Below are 24,640 nucleotides of genomic sequence, written 5' to 3'. Positions count from 1 at the left end.
CAGTTGAGAAACAAGCCTTACTTGTTTGTCATTCTTCAAGCTTTTTATCATTGTGGATGACTGTCTGTGTAATTAAAGTTTGGACATCCCACCGTTGCTAATTATTACCACTAGCTACCGGTGATGGGCTAAAACAGTTATTGACTACAAATATTTATTTTCAGCGCTGGAGCTACTGACTGCTAACAGGCTCCTGCTACAATATATATACAAAAGCATGTGGACACCCATTCAAATTAGTGTATTCTGCTATTTCAGCCACACCTGTTGCTGACAGGTGTATAAAATCGAGCACACAGTCATGCAATATCCATAGACAAACATTGGCAGTCTCCATAGACAAATAATGGCCTTACTGAAGAGCTCATTGACTTTCAATGTGGAACCATCGTAGGATGCCACCTTTCCAACAAATCAGTTCGTCACATTTCTGCCCTGCTAGAGCTGCCCCGATCAAATGTAAGTGCGATTATTGTGAAGTGGAAGTCTAGGAGCAACAACGGCTCAGCCGCAAAGTGGTAGACCGCACAAGCTCACAGAACGGGACCGCCGATTGCTGAAGCGCGTAGTGCGTAAAAATCATCTGTCCTTGGTTGCAACACTCACTATCGTTCCAAACTGCCTCTGGACGCAACGTCTACACAATAATTTTTTGTTGGGAGCTTCATGACATGGTTTTCCATGGCCGAGCAGCAGCACACAAGCCTAAGATTATCATGCGCAATGCAAAGCCTCGGCTGGAGTGGTGTAAAGCTTGCCACCATTGGAATCTGGAGCAGTGGAAATGTGTTTTCTGGAGATGAATCACACTTCACCATCTGCCAGTCTGATGGACGAATCTGGGTTTGGTGGATGCCAGGAGAATGCTACCTGCCAAAATGGGACTGTTTTTCATGGTTTGGGCTATGCTCCTTAGTTCCAGTGAGGGGAAATCTTAGCATTACAGCATACAATGACATTCTAGACAATTCTGTGCTTCCAACTTTGTGGCAACGGTTTGGGGAAGGCCCTTTCCTGTTTCAACATGACAATGCCCCCATGCAGAAAGTGAGGTCTATACAGAAATGGTTTGATGAGATCGGTGTGGAAGAACTTGACTGGCCTGCACAGAGCCCTGACCTCAACCCCATCGAACACCTTAGGGATGATTTGGAACACGACTGGGATACAGGCCTGATCGCCAATCGCCCGACCTTACTAATGCTCTTATGGCTGATTGGAACCAAGTTCCCACAGCAATATTCCAACATCTAGTGGAAAGCCTTCCCAGAAGAGCAGAGGCTGTTACAGCAGCAAAGAGGGACCAACTCCATATTAATGTGCATGATTTTGGATTGAGATGTTCGACGAGCAGGTGTCCACATACTTTTGGTCATGTAGTGTATCTGTGCCCTCCGCCTGCCTGCTTCCCTCTGCCCCCACTCTACACTGGTGGACACACACACACACACACACACACAGGATAGCTGTTGCATAGTTAGGTGTTTTTCTGTCTATGACATTAATAAGCCGTGAAGGATAACACCTACAACCCTGTGCAAGTGTTTCAGTAGCGAGATACATGGATGTTACTAGACGTAACATTAGGCTTACTGTTGATAACATGGTGTAAATAGTCATTTTGATTCAGGTGCTCTCTCGGCTGAGAAGAGAGTTAACCTGCTGCACAATGGATTCAATAAGCTATTGATTATCGATGACTGAAGTATAGTGGCACATTCATACTGAGTCGGTTCAATTAATGAAAATTAGACAGGCCAGGGAAGTTTAAAAATATACACCGATGGGAACACAGTAATGTGCAGGATTTGTTTTCTGGTTACTACTGATATTTTCTTCCACCACCCAATGTAACAGTATTTCCGTTGAGATTAGACAGCCTGGCAGGCTGGGGAGGATGCGTGCCCTGGCATATTCGATTATTTGACGTTTAGAGGCGACTTGTCAGACACCCACAAACGTGGATTTCCCAAATTAGCGACCAGCTCACTCAAGTTAAATGACAGCGTCGACATTTTGATTTAGGGTGGGAAATGTCTAAATAAATTGATTGACATAGCCTTTATATTACTGAAATTTTACAAATATTAAATACACTGCATTATGAGTTCTAAGGCATTGATTTTAATAAATAGTGTTTTACAGTGTGTAATATGCAGCTATTTTTATGTTATCTTAATTTCTTTCGAATTTTGGAATCAGACATCTTATTAAATGTTAAATTCATGAGGCCTATCTTACATTTTATGCTCAGTATTTTCTAAATATGCATTCCAATTTTCGGGACATTTGATTATTAAGCATTGTCTTCTTAACTCTCTTCCGGGGTTGTGTGGGGTCGTTAACGAAGTGGCTATTCCTATTTTGACCATGTTTGTCTCGAAAGTGTGGGCTAAATCTCGTTATCGAGTTCACTAAACTGCTGAGTTAACATTTTCTGTCTCTTTAACAATTTTTTTCGTCAGAGTGAGCAGTAAGAAACCTTGGGCATCAAATAATACCCAAACGAACCTTGTGTAATCTGCCTTTACACTGTTTATAGTGTGAATTATTGTGGTAATTAGGATAAACTAAGATTTTCCTGTGATGTATTATCAAACTAAATGTCATTGCCCATTAATTACATTCCCGCAGTAGCATAGTGCACAATATCTTAATTCATTCAACGCTACGCTAAAGCTTTGCAATATATGTTTTTATTAAAATAACGAAAAAATAAAATAGCTAATAATAGCCATAATAATAATGGTTTATTATTTTCATTTTAATGTTGTGTATTTTACAAAGTACTGAAATCAATACATTCCCTCTCCTTGAACGTTTCCCTCTTCAATATGTTCCTCAAGGGGAGAGGAAATGTAACTATAAATCAGATTGGGCATATCTACCTGAAAGTGACACCGACTCTCCCTCTTCCTATCTGTTTCTTCTTTCCCTCTCCTTCGCCTTGTTCGGATACACCATTACTATGCTTTGAAAAATAAACCGCAGTTTGTACTGCCATTCGAGAAGATACTGGTTACTGATTCCATTCTTTCAGTCATAATCTTCAAGTGGGATAAAATGAATAGTCGTCGCGTTAGCTACTCAGAGCAGGGTGCTTCTGGTTCACTGCTCTGTGACTTTAGCCGTGCTGTTTACTCTTAAGCCTGACAGTCCAGAGCAGAGATTGCTACTTGCTTGGCATGGTTGTGGTGTTTGAAACCTCACTAGAATACACAAAGGAACGAGAAGCCTAGCTCTCAACGGGTCCCTAGAGCTCACATATTTACCCTAAAATCCATTTTTATTGATTATACCATCAATGGCCCCCTAATACATGCATAAGGAGGTCTATACCTGTGAATAAATAGATGTTGAGAGTCTTTAGGGGGTCGCCTATATACAGGGTCATCTTGGCTGTGGACGCTGAGACCAGATAAGCCTGTATTGACCATTGTTTTGGACATTTTGGTTATGTAGACCTAATAACTTCGTGAATGTTTCATAATTCGTTTCATAAAACGTATAGCATATTGGTTGAGGACTGTAGAACAAACATACATCGAAACAAATTACAAATTAATGATATATCATCAATCACGGGGAGATATATGTGATTTATATGTAGGCTATTTTATTTTCCCGATCCTTGCAAAATATGAAAGCAAGCACCTGAATTTAAAAGCCACTAGGCTATAGCAAAAATTATGAATCCTCAAGGGCGGAAATACAAAAACAATTACAAGTGAATAATTTTCAAGGGATTTCCAATATGTTGTAAGCGATATACCATCACTAAATGCATCAATATAATGTAGGCCAATTCAAAATGTTAGAATGAATACGTGTCTAGGGAGGAAGGAGAAGGAGAACGCAGCTCAGTGCATTCCAAGTGAACACATTATTTTCTCTTCCAGAAGGGGTCGCCATGATGTTGTAGCACAGTGCCCAGGCTTGTAGCCTATTCGATAAACATGGGGGGAATCTCTCTTGCTGCTTGTCCCTGCTCTCTACCCTCCATCCTCTTTCCCTCTCTCCTTCTCTCTTCATCCTCTCTCTCTCTTTCCTGCAGCGTCCTTCCTTTCATTGCCAGAGCCCTTCTGTTATTTACAGTTCTCATGAAATGTCTCACTTTGCTGCCCTAAGCTCCCCGCAAGGAATCTACGGTTTTTTGTTCAAATAAGTGTAAGAATTATACATAAAGGCAAGTTAGGGACGAGGAATTATAAACATTTGTGCGCCTGTTAGTTCCGCCGAATGAGGCAAGATTTATTTGCTGAGTTAAATCCTCGAGCTACAAACTGTGATTATTTTAGTGGAAAACTGGTCAAATGTTGACAACCTTTAAGCTCGTGTAACGCTCAGCATTGGGGAAGGCAACCTAATGAGGAAATATCAGATCGTCCGTCCCTAGGCTGGCTTAATTAAATGTAAACTTATTCAGATATAAAGGCTTGAGCTGCACCTCGCGGCTTAACTAAACTCCCAGCTTTTGTCCTTCATTGGGCTTTATTTATTCTCCAGTCACACGTGCAAATCCCCTTCTATTTCCACAACGCACCGACTAGAATGACCATTGCACTGCATGACCATTGCACTGCAGTTTTCTATTGCCAATTCTGCCCCCTTTAGCTATGTTATTTAACTAATTAGAAAAATGTAATTCATTAAGTTTTAGAGAGGAGGAGGGGGAGAGCTCAATCTGTCACTCAGTTTTAAGAAGACAAGCACCACTGGAGTGTAAAGAAATCGGCTCTGATTCAAAAAAGCGACCAAGCGCAAAAAGTCCTCAACATTAGCCTGCTAGTTATTCATGTGATTTCCCCCTGAAACAGAAAACCCCATCGTTAGTTTTCTCTCCTTTTCAACAACATAATTTTGATGCATGTTTCCACTCACCCATAGATGACGAATGGCCTGGTTAAGTATTTACTATTTAGGCTGTGTGTAGTCAGTGGGATGCAGGTTGGGATATCGTGGCAGTGGTGTATAACTGACTGTCTGATGAATCTCACTAGTCAATAGTCATTTAGTTATCTCATTATAATCATGCTTCTGAATTTTATTTGTTCATTGTAGCCTGTAATGGTACGATTTTAAACACATTTCTGGAGAAAAACTATGCCTATTATTTACAAAACTATTATTAGGCACATCATTATCAACGGGTATCATGATATAAATGTTAATGTCATTATTTGAATTATATTAGCAGTATTATTACTGTGTTGCCGACATTGCTGCATTTAAGTATATTATATTTTAGGCTATAGGCCTATTTCTTTGTTACTTAAAATAAAAATGTATTTCTGTAAATGTGTGGGGTGTTTTCTTTTTCTGGCTGCGGGCACTGTTAAAATAAAAAGGAGCGCTTTTATTCGAATACAGTAGTATTTATCATAAATGATAAATAGGTTATAGGGAGCTGTCTTCGGCAGATACGTTCATCAGGCGTAAATGGGAGGTAGCATGGAGAATTAGGAGAAAGAGTCAGCAACATTACTGCAGGGGATAAGTTGGTGACAATTAAAACACACACACACACACGGAAAGAGATACACTCACTGTATGCACATTCCGATAAATGACTATGCTGAGGATTTGAACACATCCCGCTCCTCTTTCATATCCAAACACTGTGCTCAATAAGGGTATATTAAAGTCAAAGAAAACATACACTTCACTGTAAAACAGCATTTATGAGAAAACCTCCGAAAGATTGTTTTTCAACCGAATTAAAAGTATTTTATATTCAGTTGGAAACTGTTTAGTAGCATATTAGAAACGCATTCAAGACCAACGGTAACTGAACGTGTGTATATCTAATTTTTAGACAACATATTGATAAATCAAATATTTTGGTATCCTCGTGAACCAACAGGAGACCCGATTAAAATATCTCCACCATGTCTAGTCATGTCACAGCAAAGCAATCAAACTATATTTCCAACGCTCCCTCCGTCAAAGTGAAGTTTGTTTCCAATCCTCCACCAACTCGATATCCGTCCCTATTCCCTATTTAAATGAAATTACGTTGAAACAACGTGGAATAGACGTTGAATTGACGTCATTTCCCAGTGGGAAGCCTCCCTTGGCCTCCACAATCCTTGTCCGTGTGCTATAATAAACCATTTTCCCCGTCCTTTATTGATCAGTCAGTCCGAGCTAATGTAATTATCCTCATCAATAGGGGACTGCAGGGAGAATCATTATGCAGTTGACAATGATAAATGATCACCGAAATGCGGCCTTTTCCCCAGCGGACCCCTGCCTCTGACCCGCTCACATACACAACGTAGTCATAGAAACACCTTATGGCAAAAAGAGCGAACTGCTGAAATGTTAAAAAAAAGGAGGTCAGCATTCAAATAAAACAAAAACACACAGAGATAGAAACCCGCCCTAAATAAAAACTTCCCAAAGCAAGCCATTTTTGTGAGGCCAGCTGCAAAGCGAAGATGCGTGAAGCCCCACCACTCACGCGCACCCACTTACAATGCAGCGTTTAGAAAGAAGAAAGCTACACATTTAGAGCGATGTAGGTATAACCTGACACACAACCGTAAATAAAATACAGTTTATTTGCAAAAAAACATCTTAGTAGCAATGGCATTGTGTAGCCTATTTCGTGAGACTCACTCCGAAGAGCCCAATCCTGAGCTAGTGTTGCAGATCGAATAACCTACTTATTTCTCTAGGTGCTCTATAAGAGACGATATTATAAGAAGGTTAGGGCTTTATTAACGTGTTGCCTGTGTACACACAACCAGCAACGGCGTCGTGTTCTGCAGGGTATTGTGGACATTTAATATCGTTGTCTGAGACTGTAGAGAGGAGCGGAAAACGGTCTGGGAAGGTAGTTTTGTGTTGTGCAGAGAGAGCAGTGCAGGGGGACTATTCCTTATTTTATTCCTGCACTAGTACCCGAACTAGCTTTGACAGGGAGGAGATGAAGGGGCGGTGTTGTTTAGCTCGGCTGGATCATCCATCATTCCTGTCACACCGAATCGGCAAAGGGAAACAGCAGAGGCAATCTACCTTCTGTCTCCTAGAAAATGGAGAAAGGGGGAAAAAGGAGAAAAAAACTATTAATATTACACCCCCCCCCCCCACCGCCACCGCCACTACAACCATCCACAATAATCAAGGCGTTTTTTCTCTTTTAGACCAGATAATCTTCACACAAAACGGAGGGCTTCTTCCTTCCGTTCATCCACATAATAGGATGATAAAAGAAGTGTATAAGCTTTTAAACAATTCAAATGGTGCATCATCAAATGCGTTGTGAACGCGGATGAAAACTTAACCGTTTGTCCAACCTGTCAAAGGCTCAGAAAGGTGTTTTCTATCTTCTTTTGACGCAGTTTTGAAACAATTATGTTTGGGTATTTTGCATATTTACTGGATTATTTTTTATTTTTTATGTTTCAATATAGGCCTACATATTTTAATTCCTGTAATATCGAAATACTCATGCAACTAGTTATAGTCTATTACCAACGCAATCTTCCATTTGTAAATTATTTCTTATTTTCACCTTTTCAACTCTGAAAGTCTTGGAGGCTGCACGCTTGAGGGATTAAAATAAATATACCAAACAATTTGATAACAAGAACCTAATAATATCCTTTATCAACATAATTTCATAGGAATAATGAATTATTAGAAATGAGAAAAATCAGGCGAAGATTATTCAGCAATTGGAAAACGGATTAAAAAAATCTCTAAAATCACAGGGCAATTTGTGTTTTGCGTCAGGATCAGGACTGTAAGGCATTTTGAAGGTAGTAAGTTGCAATAAAAGTCAACATAATATCCCCCCCCCCCCCCTCTCCACCAGCCCTATGCTTGTTCTGTCTCAACAACCCAATGCCCCCCCCCCCAGACGTCACTCACCTACAGGCTACAGACAGGGCTGAGCGCTGGAGTTAAAACGGGAAAGCCCTATAGCTCTAACAGTTCTCTACAGTAGACCATTTGAAGAACAAAACAAGTGTTTCGTGTAGTGACCTTCCTAATACAGAATTTCCTATAGCCTAATAAAAAAACGATGTATTAATACTATTATTATTATTTTCAACTGCTTTCAATGTGTGGAAGAAAAATGTAACACAATCCACTACATTTTACAATAGCATTATGGACAGTAGTGTAAAAATAAACCCAGCCATTACAGCATTGTTGGAGTTAAATCCCTTATCGGAAAGGCAGAAAGATTTCATCCTGCAAGACAGAGAGATAGTCATTTCTGGTTTAAGGCTATGACTTCTATGGCCGCGAGCAAACACTGGCAAAGAGATATCAAAAGATTATCAGTGAACCCGTGAGCGATTCACATTACGCCGTCAGGGGTCGCTGTAAAGCGGCGGAAATATTCACTTGCAGCACTTGTATGTTGTCAGTTGGAAACGGTTGCAGCAAAAAGGAAGGGACAAATGCATAGTCTATAGTTTGAAGCCAATGGTAAAACTGAGGTTATTGTAAATATGTTGAACTGTATGCTATCGAAATCGATTATCTGTTTAAAACTCAACTCAAATGGGAAGGCATGCAAATCCAAGGTTTTGTATCTCCATTTCCACTGACATTAGAATGAAAAACAAAAAATCATGCCATATTTGTGTTTCTGACAAAGCAAACCATTGCAAATATAATTAAAACACAGATTTAAAATACATTTTAAATGATTAATTTCTTTTGTTTCAACAGGTCGCCAGATTGCTTTTCTTTCTTCATTCCACTAAAGTGGCACCACTCCCTTGGGGGTTTTGCAACTATAAACTTTACCAGGTAAGGTCACCTAAGTGTGTAGAAATGCACTGTCTTTGAATGGACAACTGTGCTTTATAGAATTACCCTAATATTGATATAGCTATTTAGCCAAACTTTGATAACCATTTTCTGTCAGAACTATCACCATGATAACTTTGCAATAATAATAATAATAATAATATACGACCTATAATAAATATAAACCCATTACTATGTAGGCTTAATTACTATTACTCTTAGTTATGTTCATAACACACAGCACACACAAATCTAACAAAAATCAAAAATGAAATATTTATTACAGCATTTGTGACTGAACACTTTTTAAACATTACGTCACAGTCCTCATACAAGTATTTAATAATGTATTTTTGACAAAGCTTAAGGGAGATGGCATTGTATCATCTAGTGAGGAACACGTGCTGAAAAAGGAAGGAATTCATGGACATACAATATCAATGCCACAGCAGATCTGAAACTAGCAAAAACATTCTTTTTCAATTGAGGTAAACACATAGAATATCTAACATGAAACAATTAATAGACTGAACTCTGTACGAAGTTTGTTGCAATATTCTCTTAGCTTTTTCCCAAAGCTTTGAGTTCATAATTTAAGTGATTTTTTTGTCTTTTTGTCTTTTTTATGTTTTTTGGTGCATCAACCATCAATTGTTTCTCCCAGTGCCAAAGAATCCACCATTGTGTCAGTATTGTCCATATGGCAAGTATGTTTATCCAGAGGCAAAGAAGCAAAGTAGGATGCTGCTTTTCCACTAGCTTCCTTCAATAGGCTCTGTCAATGAGAGTCCAGGATACAAAAAAATAAAATAAAATAAAAATGTATAAAACCAACACAATCCAGTGCTTGGGCAATTCAAACTAATAACTTTTGTTTATATACCTACAGGGCAACATTCATTCATGAACCAAAAAAACGAGGGGCATGAAACATTTTTAAACTGAATCTTCTGGAGAGATCAGGTGTCATTTAGCAGCCTTTTCCCATCATGCCATGTTCTCTATGGGGGACAGCGCCTGTTCTGCCTGTTGCTCTGGTTGGGAGCGAATGGGAGTCCGTTGTTGAGATGTTCCATCTTTTCTGTTTTATAGTGCTGCTGCACCACCGAGACAGTTTCTCCTCCAGGAAGGAGCACACACAGTGTGAGAGAAAGGCTTAACCTTTAATTCTATAACTAGCTCAGGAAACATAAATTGAGTGATCAACGAAAAATGCAGACGTTTTAACTTCGTTTCTATAATTTTTATACTACAGTAGTTATAACTCTTGGGAATCTTTTCTTCTCTTTTTTCTCTCAATTCTCCAGAGTGATTTCATTTGAAAATTAGTTGAACGTGTCACTGGAGAGAGTGGGTACTGTGTTTGTATGTGTGTGTCTTGAGTTGTGTGCGTGTCCGTGTTTGCACGTGTCCGTTGTCAGAACATCTTCTGTTGATCTTTAACAAAAGCCCAAGACAAAGTGTTCATGTCAGCTTGGTCCTCCATTTGGATGAAAGTAACAAAATTGAAAAGGAAAAAAAGAAAAAAAAAGGAAAAAATCATCACAGCTCATCTGGAATTCTGTTTTTAATGTCTAATTCCGGTCAAAGGGCTTTGCGCTTTTATTCTGAAATGTTTTCTGAAAATAGCTTTGTTGTAGAGTTGTTGTTGCTGATGTTTTTTTCTCTTAGTAGCTGCTGCTGTTGTTGTTGATGATGTTGACGTCATTGTGGTAGTAAAGTTCCCTTATACAATTGGGCGTGGATGTCCAGGCCTTGTCCTCCAGCGCTGGGGTCAATGGGGCTCAGCGGGGGGTGGCGGGGGCTATGTGCAGACATGGTGATTCCTGGTTGAGAGGGGGGTCCTCCGTGCATCAGCATGGCTGAGTGATGGGGATGGTGGGTGTGATGAAGGTGATTGGCGGCCGGGCAGTTAGGGGTGGAGGGCAGGTCCGTATCGAAGCTGGGTGGGGTGAGGGGTCATCTGATGAGGAGGGGTGTAACTTTGCGGGGCCATGCTCATGCCCATAGGACCACTCTGAGGTACGTACTCCCCTGGCATGCCTTGAAGCCCTGAGATCAGAGAGTCAGAGAGAGAGGGAGAGTTAAAAACAAGAACTCACTTGAATGGAAAAGTATTACAAAAATGTACTACTGAATTCCAAATTTCGTGACTCTGACATAAAATAAAACATTAATTTATACCTTGTGTAAAGTGAGCTCATTTTGTGGTGTAAAAATTAAGTCAAATAACATACTAACTACATTTAGGATTACACATGCCCCAAAAGTCCAAAGCTACTTCCGAAATGTTGTTTTAGGAGCTAAAAAAGCTATTTTATCACTCTATTTTAGGTGATTGAGAGTCTGTTACAATGTTAATAGAATCATGGTCAGTTCTCAGGTTGGAAAGTGATTTCCAACCATCCAGACACAATCGTCCTGGAGGATGTGAAGCTGGCAGCAATACTGATGTTAGCAACACTAATATTTTTACAGGCAGAAGAGTCAATTCCCCCACTGAATGTAGTGACAACCCGAATAGAGGCGTTTTCTCAGGGGGACGCACTACTGTGAACATGTTTGATTTAAAACCCAGAAGTTATTAAACAATTTAGAGCCATTTAACTATAACAACACGCCAGTCTAAGAATAGCATTCAAGGCTTTGCGTTTTCCACTCCAGTAAGAGGCACTTTTAACCAAAACAACGTGCTACGCTTGGAAAAGTATAATGACAACAACAGCTAAAGCACAGAGATAGCAAGAAACAGAGCCAACAGAGAGATAACAGGAGGGAGAGAGAATGTAGAGTGGAAGAGAGGGAGGGAGAAAGGGAGGTAGGGAGGAGAGGGAGGACTATGCTGAAGTGATACCACTTGGTACAGAGAGTAGGGCCCTGTGCTGATGTGATACCCCTTGGTACGGAGAATAGGGCCCTGTGCTGATGTGATACCCCGTGGCACGGAGAGTAGGGCCCTGTGCTGATGTGATACCCCTTGGTACGGAGAGTAGGGCCCTGTGCTGATGTGATACCCCTTGGTACGGAGAGTAGGGCCCTGTGCTGATGTGATACCCCGTGGCACGGAGAGTAGGGCCCTGTGCTGATGTGATACCCCTTGGTACGGAGAGTAGGGCCCTGTGCTGATGTGATACCCCTTGGTACGGAGAGTAGGGCCCTGTGCTGATGTGATACCCCTTGGTACGGAGAGTAGGGCCCTGTGCTGATGTGATACCCTTTGGTACGGAGAGTAGGGCCCTGTGCTGATGTGATACCCCTTGGTACGGAGAGTAGGGCCCTGTGCTGATGTGATACCCCTTGGTACGGAGAGTAGGGCCCTGTGCTGATGTGATACCCCTTGGTACGGAGAGTAGGGCCCTGTGCTGATGTGATACCCCGTGGTACAGAGAGTAGGGCCCTGTGCTGATGTGATACCCCTTGGTACGGAGAGTAGGGCCCTGTGCTGATGTGATACCCCTTGGTACGGAGAGTAGGGCCCTGTGCTGAAGTGATACCCCTTGGTACGGAGAGTAGGGCCCTGTGCTGATGTGATACCGCTTGGTACAGAGAGTAGGGCCCTGTGCTGATGTGAAACCCCTTGGTACGGCGAGTAGGGCCCTGTGTTGATGTGATACCCCTTGTTACGGAGAGTAGGGCCCTGTGCTGAAGTGATACCCATTGGTACGGAGAGTAGGGCCCTGTGCTGATGTGATACCCCTTGGGACGGAGAGTAGGGCCCTGTGCTGATGTGAAACCCCTTGGTACGGAGAGTAGGGCCCTGTGCTGAAGTGATACCCATTGGTACGGAGAGTAGGGCCCTGTGCTGATGTGATACCCCTTGGGACGGAGAGTAGGGCCCTGTGCTGATGTGAAACCCCTTGGTACGGAGAGTAGGGCCCTGTGCTGATGTGATACCCCTTGGTACGTTGAGTAGGGCCCTGTTCTGATGTGATACCCCTTGGTACGGAGAGTAGGGCCCTGTGCTGAAGTTATACCCCTTGGTACGGAGAGTAGGGCCCTGTGCTGAAGTGATACCCCTTGGTACGGAGAGTAGGGCCCTGTGCTGAAGTGATACCCCTTGGTACGGAGAGTAGGGCCCTGTGCTGATGTGATACCCCTTGGTACGGCAAGTAGGGCCCTGTGCTGAAGTGATACCCCTTGGTACGGAGAGTAGGGCCCTGTGCTGAAGTGATACCCCTTGGGACGGAGAGTAGGGCCCTGTGCTGATGTGATACCCCTTGGTACGGAGAGTAGGGCCCTGTGCTGAAGTGATACCGCTTGGTACGGTGAGTAGGGCCCTGTGCTGATGTGATACCCCTTGGTACGGAGAGTAGGGCCCTGTGCTGAAGTGATACCCATTGGTACGGAGAGTAGGGCCCTGTGCTGATGTGATACCCCTTGGGACGGAGAGTAGGGCCCTGTGCTGATGGGAAACCCCTTGGTATGGAGAGTAGGGCCCTGTGCTGAAGTGATACCCATTGGTACGGAGAGTAGGGCCCTGTGCTGATGTGATACCCCTTGGGACGGAGAGTAGGGCCCTGTGCTGATGTGAAACCCCTTGGTACGGAGAGTAGGGCCCTGTGCTGATGTGATACCCCTTGGTACGGTGAGTAGGGCCCTGTGCTGATGTGATACCCCTTGGTACGGAGAGTAGGGCCCTGTGCTGAAGTTATACCCCTTGGTACGGAGAGTAGGGCCCTGTGCTGAAGTGATACCCCTTGGTACGGAGAGTAGGGCCCTGTGCTGAAGTGATACCCCTTGGTACGGAGAGTAGGGCCCTGTGCTGATGTGATACCCCTTGGTACGGAGAGTAGGGCCCTGTGCTGAAGTGATACCCCTTGGTACGGTGAGTAGGGCCCTGTGCTGATGTGATACCCCTTGGTACGGCAAGTAGGGCCCTGTGCTGAAGTGATACCCCTTGGTACGGAGAGTAGGGCCCTGTGCTGAAGTGATACCCCTTGGGACGGAGAGTAGGGCCCTGTGCTGATGTGATACCCCTTGGTACGGAGAGTAGGGCCCTGTGCTGAAGTGATACCGCTTGGTACGGTGAGTAGGGCCCTGTGCTGATGTGATACCCTTGGTACGGAGAGTAGGGCCCTGTGCTGAAGTGATACCCATTGGTACGGAGAGTAGGGCCCTGTGCTGATGTGATACCCCTTGGGACGGAGAGTAGGGCCCTGTGCTGATGTGAAACCCCTTGGTACGGAGAGTAGGGCCCTGTGCTGAAGTGATGCCCATTGGTACGGAGAGTAGGGCCCTGTGCTGATGTGATACCCCTTGGGACGGAGAGTAGGGCCCTGTGCTGATGTGAAACCCCTTGGTACGGAGAGTAGGAACCTGTGCTGATGTGATACCCCTTGGTACGGTGAGTAGGGCCCTGTGCTGATGTGATACCCCTTGGTACGGAGAGTAGGGCCCTGTGCTGAAGTTATACCCCTTGGTACGGAGAGTAGGGCCCTGTGCTGAAGTGATACCCCTTGGTACGGAGAGTAGGGCCCTGTGCTGAAGTGATACCCCTTGGTACGGAGAGTAGGGCCCTGTGCTGATGTGATACCCCTTGGTACGGCGAGTAGGGCCCTGTGCTGAAGTGATACCCCTTGGTACGGAGAGTAGGGCCCTGTGCTGAAGTGATACCCCTTGGTACGGAGAGTAGGGCCCTGTGCTGAAGAGATACCCCTTGGTACGGAGAGTAGGGCCCTGTGCTGAAGTGATACCGCTTGGTACGGAGAGTAGGGCCCTGTGCTGATGTGATACCCCTTGGTACGGAGAGTAGGGCCCTGTGCTGATGTGATACCCCTTTGTACGGAGAGTAGGGCCCTGTGCTGATATGATACCCCTTGGTACGGAGAGTAGGGCCCTGTGCTGATGTGATACCCCTTGATACAGAGAGTAGGGCCCTGTGCTGATGTGATACCCCTTGGTACGGAGAGTAGGGCCCTGTGCTGAAGTGATACCGCTTGGTACGGAGAGTAGGGCCCTGTGCTGATGTGATACCCCTTGGTACGGAGAGTAGGGCCCTGTGCTGATGTGATACCCCTTGGTACGGAGAGTAGGGCCCTGTGCTGATGTGATACCCCTTGGTACGGTGAGTAGGGCCCTGTGCTGATGTGATACCCCTTGGTACGGAGAGTAGGGCCCTGTGCTGAAATGATACCCCTTGGTACGGAGAGTAGGGCCCTGTGCTGATGTGATACCCCTTGGTACGGAGAGTAGGGCCCTGTGCTGAAGTGATACCCCTTGGTACGGAGAGTAGGGCCCTGTGTTGATGTCATACCCCTTGGCACGGAGAGTAGGGCCCTGTGCTGAAGTGATACCCCTTGGTACGGAGAGTAGGGCCCTGTGCTGAAGTGATACCCCTTGGTACGGAGAGTAGGGCCCTGTGCTGATGTGATACCCCTTGGTACAGAGAGTAGGGCCCTGTGCTGAAGTGATACCCCTTGGTACGGAGAGTAGGGCCCTGTGCTGAAGTGATACCCCTTGGTACGGAGAGTAGGGCCCTGTGCTGAAGTGATACCGCTTGGTACGGCGAGTAGGGCCCTGTGCTGAAGTGATACCCCTTGGTACGGAGAGTAGGGCCCTGTGCTGAAGTGATACCCCTTGGTACGGAGAGTAGGGCCCTGTGTTGATGTGATACCCCTTGGTACGGAGAGTAGGGCCCTGTGCTGATGTGATACCCCTTGGTACGGAGAGTAGGGCCCTGTGCTGATGTGATACCCCTTGGTACGGAGAGTAGGGCCCTGTGCTGAAGTGATACCCCTTGGTACGGAGAGTAGGGCCCTGTGCTGAAGTGATACCCCTTGGTACGGAGAGTAGGGCCCTGTGCTGAAGTGATACCCCTTGGTACGGAGAGTAGGGCCCTGTGTTGATGTGATACCCCTTGGTATGGAGAGTAGGGCCCTGTGTTGATGTGTTTGGAGACCCCAGCTTGTTGGCATCCCCTCACTCTGTGCCTGGTTGGTGGAAACAGAAGCCTGCTCAGTGGTGCTTCTGTTTGGTTATTCAGGGGTGTGTTTGTTGTCTGCAGACCAGGGAGAAGGTAGTGGTGGTGGGGGGCCCTGTGGCCTGGGATTGTAGTATGGGAACAGGCCTGGCCCAAAGTCCTGGACCCTGGAGAGAAGCAGGGGAGAGCAGGTGTGGGTCTGGGGTGGGATACTTCTGGTGCTGGAGCCAGTGGGGCCTGGATAGGCCTGCTTTGTAATGTGAACCCTTGGGGGATTAACGCTGCTTGGGAGGGAGGGGTGAAGGAGAGTGGTCGCCGCAAGGTCACCAGGCATGCTCACTCTCCACATTCCTCCACCTTAGTACACCGCAATTAAGAAATGACAGAGCAGAGCCCAGCAAGTTGAGGAGGTAGCGAGGGAGAAAACAGGACAGCAGAGGCCAAAATTAATGACCAATCTCATTGGCTGAAAGCAAGGTGCCATTTTCTATTACTCACTACCCTCCTACTATCCACGTCTAGTTCATTGGAAATTCACAAGTTTGTCGCAGTGTTCTCTTAAAACTTCACTACGGGGTCATAAAATAAGTAATTCAATCTGGACATGCTGGGTTGGGCTGGGTTGGGCTGGGCAGGGCTGGGATGTATGGCAAGGGCTGTGCGAGGGGTGCCCTCACCTCCATATAACCTGGAGCGGGTCCTGTTAAAAGGCCCAACAGATGTTTTTGACACTGTAAGACGGTAATCTCCAGTCTTGTAAGCTGCAGTCATTCTGTTAAGTAGATCTGTGGGCCCCCTTTATTAACAGGAGTGGTCAAATCATCTGAAGACAATAATGGTGAGACTGGTCTCTCTCTCTCGCTCTCTCTCGCTCTCTCTCTTTCTATCCCTTCCCCTCTCTCTCTATCCCTCTCTCCTCTCTCTCTCTCTCCTCTCCTCTCCTCTCCCCCCAGTCTCTCTCTCTCCTCTCCTCTCTTCTCCCCACACTCTCTCTCTCCTCTCTCCCTATCCCTCTCTCTCTCCTCTCTCTCTATCCCTCTCTCCTCTCCTCTCCCCCCACTCTCTCTCTCTCCTCTCCTCTCCCCACACTCTCTCTCGCCTCTCTCCCTATCCCTCTCTCCCTCTCCTCTCCTCTCCTCTCCTCTCCTCTCCTCTCCTCTCCTCTCCTCTCCTCTCCTCTCCTCTCCTCTCCTCTCCTCTCCTCTCCTCTCCTCTCCCCCCACTCTCTCTCTCTCCTCTCCTCTCCTCTCCTCTCCCCACACTCTCTCTCTCCTCTCTCCCTATCCCTCTCTCTCTATCTTTCTTCACATTCTGTTCAGTTCTGTCCTGTTCTGGTAGAGCAGGCCTGCTCAATGGCTTGCAATAATTAAGTACCAAATATACCATATTGTTTGGCGGCGTAATCAAATCAGAAGATGATAATATTCCTCTGTATTAAGCTATTAATGTAATTGGTCATGAAGCATAAAATATGTTATGTAATTGAATAGTCTCAAAATTATATAGCCTATATTAAGAATTAGCCAAGCTGAGCAAATGTTGTCTCTGTGTCTGTTTAAGGGAACATTGCTTCCCAAAGTTTTTTTAAATCCCTGACGCCATTAGCAAAGACAGGAGGAGATGAGATGAGAGAGGGAGGGAGAAAAAAAGAGGAGAGAAATGGGCTTTGCCAATAGAATGGCTTTGGTGACTCTTCGGAAATTCCAGGCTCCATTTACATATAAAGGGTTCTTTTAATCAAGGTAAGTGTCATTATATTGTGCCTCACTGGGCAAAGGAGTTTGGGTGTTAAATAAAATCTCTTCTGCCCCGCCGCCGTTGGGATGTGATACGTCTTGATTTTTCAAATGTCAGCGCTCTGGCACTAGTGGGAGGCGGAATGGCCAGGATTAATCAGACAGTTTGTGTCTGTGTGTGAGAGAGTCTCGGGTCCTTTAAATGTATCTCTGTGTCTCTCTTTACTCTGTCTCTGTGTGTCTCATGACGGGGCTAGTTAATGCCCCCTCCAGTAAAAAATAATCAAAACACACAGGTCCCCTCCCCTCACTCCCCTCGCTCCCCTCCTTGCCAACCCCACCCCCCAGTGAAGGATCGGCCATGTCACCCACGGCTCGTATATCTCGCCCGAGGACCGTAATGTACTGCGGCGCTCCCGTCTTTGCATATAAGATAATTTGGGCATCAATCGTTCCCCAGACAGATTTATGTCACTCAGAGGACAGTTTCACTTCTCCTTCTTTATCGCTTCACTGAAGCCTGTTTAATTTCTCCCCGCCAGACCCTGCCTCTGGAGATGTTATGTTTCCCTAAATGTCCAACATTTGCATTGGCTGTCAGAGATGGGGAGAGAGATGGCCCTGTTGGGATAAATGAATGTGTGGTGTCGGTACATGCCATGCTATCAAGACCTTGGTTGTTGGTTGTGCTGGTTGTTCTTCTGTTGTCTGGGCTGGCGCCACAAGTCCCCCCTCTCTCTCCCAGGGACCAACAGGAGAAAGCTTCACGGCATGGCGGCAACTCCCACTATTCCCAGTCCTTCTATTCATCTTTCAGTAGCTAGCTAACCCCCCTTCCTTACCCCCCTTCCGCCCCTTAAAGCACCATGCTACACCAACCACACTCACTGGTTGTCAAGGGGGTTGCTGTGGGGGAGGTTGTTGTAAAATTAGGGTGGGGATGGGAGGGGGATTGTGGTGAAGTAAGGGGGTTTGTGGGTTAAAACCACAAGCCCAGAGGTTTGAGAAATAAAGCCCAATGTACTTACTTCCCCCTTTTTCTTTGCGTTTTGCTTTACAAGATGGAGGTTACATGTAGTGCCATTGCCCATCCATGCCCATATTCATCCCCATTCCACTCATAGGCCCTAGAAGAGGAAAAACACGTCAGAGAAAAGGTCAGCAGAAGGTCATGGCAGACAGGTCAGAGCAGATAGACACCCTGGTAGGTAGAAGGACGGATTGGTTACAGAGAGGAAGAGAAAGAGAAGGTGCAGTAGTAAAGTGTCTAAAAATGTTAGTCTCCACAAATCTCCCCGTTCGTTACAAAGATTTGTGTCATTTTCTAGAGATGGGTGAAAAGAGAGACAAGCAAATGGAGGTAAATAGTGATACCTAAGGGAGTTGAGCGAGGAGGGTGGAGTTGACTGAGTAAGTGAACTTTATTATGATGCAGTGATATCATCATTAGTTTTGTGACATTGGTTAGTATTGGGTTGATGATGCTGCATCATGGCACACCAGCACTGATGCTGCATCAGTGCTGGTGTGACATTTCCAGGGCTAGAGGGGTTGGTGTGTGTTGCTGTCAGTAGTCATACAGTCACAGGGGGTGCATTGGTGACTGTAAACATACATAGCACAGTGACTAGTAGACAGTATGCAGGACAGGAGGAGGAGGGGGGGGCTTACCAGCTGGTCGGATCCCCATGTGCTGCTGGCCGTCCAGTACAAAGCTGCCCATGGGCTGGCCCTCCGGACTGTACGCTGCTCCTTGACTCACTGAAGGATCAAGAAGAAAACCTGATTGTAGTCAAAACATGGACACGAGGGGGGGGGAGAGAAGACAAACCACACAATCAGCTTACTGCCCCAGCTCTGGCCCAAACATACTGCAACACATTGTGTCCACCATGACTGATGCATGACATGCAAACACATGCAGTATGAGTACACACACCCCCACACACACACAAACACACACACACACACACACACACACACACACACACACACACACACACACACACACACACACACACACACACACACACACACACACACACACACACACACACACACACACACACACACACACACACACACACACACACACACACACACACTTTAACATTAGACAAAAGAAGGAGTAATGCATTGATCTCTAACTGAGAAAAGGAAGCAAGCAGTTTGACGAGATCAGGATTTTCTGTCAAGACCATCACCAGCCATTCCCAAAGCAACATGGATGTTATTTCATGGACAGAGACACGTGATGGGACATCATTGGCAAAAAAATCACTATTTACCCCCCTGCAATTGTCATTATCTACCCCTGCAAATTCAAATGAGTTCAAATCTCCTGAGTACAGCGAAGCTGAAAACACTGATCATGATCATTATTTACAAATAAGATTCATATCAAAATATTATTCAAGCATCATAATACTGTCCACAGTAGTAATCAAATTAGGTCATAGTGTCATATCATTAGCCCTATTCAGTAAGAGTATTGTGGAGTCTGTAGCAAACAGCATATTCCTGGACTAAACAGCCTAATCTGGAGTAATCTGTCAAATTGAAGATTAGGGGAAGCTTTTAGTCATGCTGTCTTCAGAGAGATTACTGATTGCCATACTCTAAACACACGCTCTCTGTCTCTCTCTTCTCTCCTCTCTCTCAAATATTTCCAACAAACCACAATAATTGTACTGAGATTCGGAAAGGCGCGTCTCATTTCAATAATTGGTTAACTTAATTTGCACAATCTCATCCCCAATTTGTGGGGCTCTCTCTAGATTTGGAGCGAGCTAATCAACAAAAAGCTTTTCTCCCTCAAAGACAAATTATGTGGCGTTTTTCCTTAGTAATGTTACAGTCGATACGGCCTAGGGTGGCTACATAAATTCCTGTCCGGATTATTTGCTCGATTCTGGAGTGGCATGTTTATGACTTAATCTTTCAGTGCTTTTTGTCGTCTGACCATTGTAGATATGGAAAATCAATGCCTGATCAATTTGCAATATGAACCCTTCCTTAATCCTTTTCAGAGGAATGGAAATTGATTTTGCGTTGTAGATATGTGGTAGTGGAGTATGGGCCTGAGGGCACACACTTAGTGTGTTGTGAAACGGTAATGCACGCATTGTAATGTTTTTAAAATTGTATTAAAATTGCCTTAATTTTGCCGGACCCCAGGAAGAGTAGCTGTGCCTTGGTAGCAGCTAATGGGGATCCATAATAAATACAAAATCGCTCCCTATGTAGGGCGTCCAGACAGAAATCAGAGATCAATGGATCATATTAAACTAATTTGCATCTGTTAGGTAGTTTTTCATGACCAGAATGAATTAATCGCCCACAATTACTAAATTGAAATGATGACGTACAATACAATCACATATAGGACCCTTGATATTTCAAATCTGGGCTAAGTGAATACCGAGCAGCAACAGCCAGAGGACTGACACTTGGGAATTGAGTGAGTTAAAAAACACAAAGTAGATACCAAAATGCTCCAAGCATTCCTGGAGATTCTCTTGTGCCCAATTAGCAATTCACAGAGAGAGAACATGTTGCTAAAGAACCTCTCAGTGTTAGATTAGGATATCGGCAATTACACGCAATCAACTAACAGATACCGTCACCACCACGCACTTCCCATTGAGAAAATAAGAAGATAGGGTGTGGTGTGTGTGTGTGTGTGTTTGGTGGTAGTAGGGGGGCTGGGGATTCTCCCTTACAAATCCAGGCTAGGAGGCATGATGTGTATGCCAGGACATTAACTGGAAGAGCTGGTGTTTCTGGAAAAAGTGGAAAAGATGTGCAGAGTAGACTTTCTTACCTGCTCGATTTGACTGGTCAATCATGGGCTGTACTATTCTTCTCCTGGCATTAATGAACCTGGGAGAGAAGAGAGACGAAAAGAGAAAAACACTTTCAATCACACAGCATTCACCAACAGGAGAGTTCATCGGAAACCGCAGCACAACACAGTTTTGCATGACTTGGTAACAACATTAGCCACTGGCTCTTAGAGAGCCAATCAAAACAGATACAGCAACAACAAAAGGGTGATTGTGAGCAGACTTGGAAACCCAACAAGGTTTTCTTTTAATGCCCCTTATGATCTATTTCCCTTGTTTAATAAAGCTTTTGATTACATTTGGTTGCTATGGAGACCGGGAAAGCATTCCACAGGCATTAAGTGTGTGCTATGGTGAAGCAGCCATGCCACTGAGAAACTAGACCACGCAGTAGGCTATGTCACAACTCTCTCTCACGTACACACATCAACACACATGCACACCCTATAAACATGTTATTCCTCGCGTGTTATCACTCAGTAGAAATTCTAAATAATATACGTTCGCAAGGGGCAACATACAAATGGTTCCTTTCATTTGCCCCCCCCCCAACTCTCTCTCTATCTCTCTCTCTCTCTCTTTTCATTGCGGGGGGTTGTGCTCCCCGTCCAGCTGTCTATAAATGAGGACCAGGCATGGCCACTCGGCTCTTTCACAAGGTATTGTTATGTCAGCGAGCCCATCAATTAGGCTGTGTGAAGTTTTATCACCGCCACAGCGTTGAATAAGTGCAGTTCCACAAAGCCTTCCCTGTGCAGTCCTCCCCGACGCTCCTCTCTGCTCCCGCCGCTTTCCACTGTAAAGACCAAGGGGTCATCTGAAGGTGACTGCCAGCCAGGGGCAACCTCTTAAAGTCCCAAATGGGACGCAGTGACCCAGGGCTGTGTCAAAGACAAGCTGGCTTCACTAACCCAGACTGGGCCAGCTTTACCTATAATGGTCATCTCCATCTACGCTGTATCACAACCGGCCGTGATCGGGAGTTCCAAAGGGCGGCGCACAGTTGGCCCAGTGTCATCCAGATTTGGCAGGTGTAGGCCGTTATTGTAAATAAGAATTTGTTCTTAACTGATTTGCCTAGTTAAATAAAGGTTAAATCAAAAAATCTAAAATAGTTAACCCTAGTACCTCCCTATCTCTCTCTCTCTCTCTCTCTCTCTCTCTCTCTCTCTCTCTCTCTCTCTCTCTCCCTCATACTAAGAAGTCAGAGGGGAGCTCTCTCTCTCTCTCTCTCTCTCTCTCTCTCTCTCTCTCTCTCTCTCTCTCTCTCTCTCTCTCTCTCTCTCTCTCTCTCTCTCATACTAAGAAGTCAGAGGGGAGTGAGCTCGGTAGCGCTAAAGGTACCCACATGTGGTTGATATTAGAGGAAGGTTTCAAATCATCATGGGGTGATTCCAGCATGGAGCCACTTTTCAAAGAATAAAAAAGAGAGAAAGGTAACTTTTTTGGAACATGGAGAAGGAAATGGAGATGGAAAAAAGGGAAGGTTCTGGAACCAATTTGAGTTCCTAATCCCCCATGAACCCCTGATACCTGCCTTTACCTTCACCTATTAACGTAAACGGCCGTAATCTGCCCGTTCAAAGTGACATTGGTAAATGGACAAAACGCACAGTTGGGAAAAGAGATGGAGGCAAGCTTATTTGCAAGGGTGCACCCAGAGAGCATATAGGCTGTACTGCTAGCCCCAGACAGAGGAATGGCAGACTAACGCCTACATGGGAAAAGAGAGAGGAAAAGTTAGACAGATCATATCAATGTTGATTTGGGACTGTGATGTGTGATCTAATGAAGAGAGGTTTTGTTTTTGGACCTATCGTAAATACCAGTTTAAACTGTCTGTGGCTCACACACAACACTCCTTCCGTGTCCTCCAACTGCTCTTAAACGTTAGTAAAACCAAATGCATGCTTTTCAACCGTTCGCTGCCTGCACCCGCACGGCCGACTAGCATCACCACCCTGGATGGTTCCGACCTAGAATATGTGGACATCTATAAGTACCTAGGTGTCTGGCTAGACTGTAAACTCTCCTTCCAGACTCATATCAAACATCTCCAATCCAAAATCAAATCTAGAATCAGCTTTCTATTTTGCAACCAAGCCTCCTTCACTCACGTCGCCAAACTTACCCTAGTAAAACTGACTTTCCTACCGATCCTCGACTTCGGCGATGTCATCTACAAAATGGCTTCCAATACTCTACTCAGCAAACTGGATGCAGTTTATCACAGTGCCATCCACTTTGTTACTAAAGCACCTTATACGCCAGGACAGCGGAGTCAATCACCACCTTCCGGAGACACCTGAAACCCCACCTCTTCAAGGAATACCTAGGATAAGATAAGTAATCCTTCTCACCACCCCCCCCTTAATGATTTAGATGCACTATTGTAAAGTGGCTGTTCCACTGGATGTCAGAAGGTGAATTCACCAATTTGTAAGTCGCTCTGGATAAGAGCGTCTGCTAAATGACTTAAATGTAAATGTAATACCAACCACCACTGCGACCTGTATGCTCTAGTCGGCTGGCCCTCGCTACATATTCATCGCCAAACCCACTGGCTCCAGGTCATCTACAAGTCCATGCTAGGTAAAACTCTGCCTTATCTCAGTTCACTGATCACTATGGCAACACCCACCCGTAGCATGCGCTCCAGCAGGTGTATCTCACTGATCATCCCTAAAGCCAACACCTCATTTGGCCGCCTTTCCTTCCAGTTCTCTGCTGCCTGTGACTGGAACGAATTGCAAAAATCGTTGAAGTTGGAGACTTTTATCTCCCTCACCAACTTTAAACATCTGCTATCTGAGCAGCTAACCGATCGCTGCAACTGTACATAGTCCATCGGTAATAGCCCACCCAATTTACCTACCTCATCCCCATACTGTTTTTATTTATTTACTTTTCTGCTCTTTTGCACACCAGTATCTCTACCTGCACATGACCATCTGATCATTTATCACTCCAGTGTTAATCTGCTAAATTGTAATTATTCGCCTACCTCCTTTTTTAAGAATTCTACTGTGTTATTGACTTGTTTATTGTTTACTCCATGTGTAACTCTGTGTTGCTGTCTGTTCACACTGCTATGCTTTATCTTGGCCAGGTCGCAGTTGCAAATGAGAACTTGTTCTCAACTAGCCTACCTGGTTAAATAAAGGTGATTATTTATTTTTTAATTAAAATAAGCACACTATGAGTTAGAGGGATATAAAAGAGCATATTTGGCTGTCTATTGTCTACCTTTACTGTCAGAAGTGTCACTACACCTGCAGTACTTTGGAAAGAGTCAGGCTTCCAGGGCCACACAGAGCAAGGCCCACACAGAGCAAGGCTCACACAGAGCAAGGCTCTCACAGATCAGG

The 24,640-nt window shown here is 45.0% G+C and overlaps 1 protein-coding gene across 3 annotated transcripts in view; it reads right to left on the bottom strand.

Moving 5' to 3' along the window:
- Positions 1-9,023: 9,023 nt before the first annotated feature.
- LOC135525721 (homeobox protein Meis2) overlaps positions 9,024-24,640 on the bottom strand; it is a 145,257-nt gene continuing 129,640 nt past the window's right edge. For 2 of the 3 annotated variants that reach the window (XM_064953519.1, XM_064953518.1), the window contains exons 10-13: positions 21,251-21,309; positions 19,099-19,209; positions 18,456-18,554; positions 9,024-10,824 (exon numbers count right to left, since the gene is read on the bottom strand). In XM_064953519.1, coding sequence (XP_064809591.1) covers positions 18,496-18,554; positions 19,099-19,209; positions 21,251-21,309 — 229 coding nt within the window. In that variant the 3' untranslated portion in view covers positions 9,024-10,824; positions 18,456-18,495. The remainder of the gene's footprint in view (positions 10,825-18,455; positions 18,555-19,098; positions 19,210-21,250; positions 21,310-24,640) is intronic. The other variant, XM_064953520.1, reaches the window with a different exon arrangement.

This window comes from Oncorhynchus masou, chromosome 32, assembly GCF_036934945.1.
Source record: "Oncorhynchus masou masou isolate Uvic2021 chromosome 32, UVic_Omas_1.1, whole genome shotgun sequence".
NCBI lineage: Eukaryota > Metazoa > Chordata > Actinopteri > Salmoniformes > Salmonidae > Oncorhynchus > Oncorhynchus masou.
This window is presented reverse-complemented; position numbering and strand designations above follow the sequence as displayed.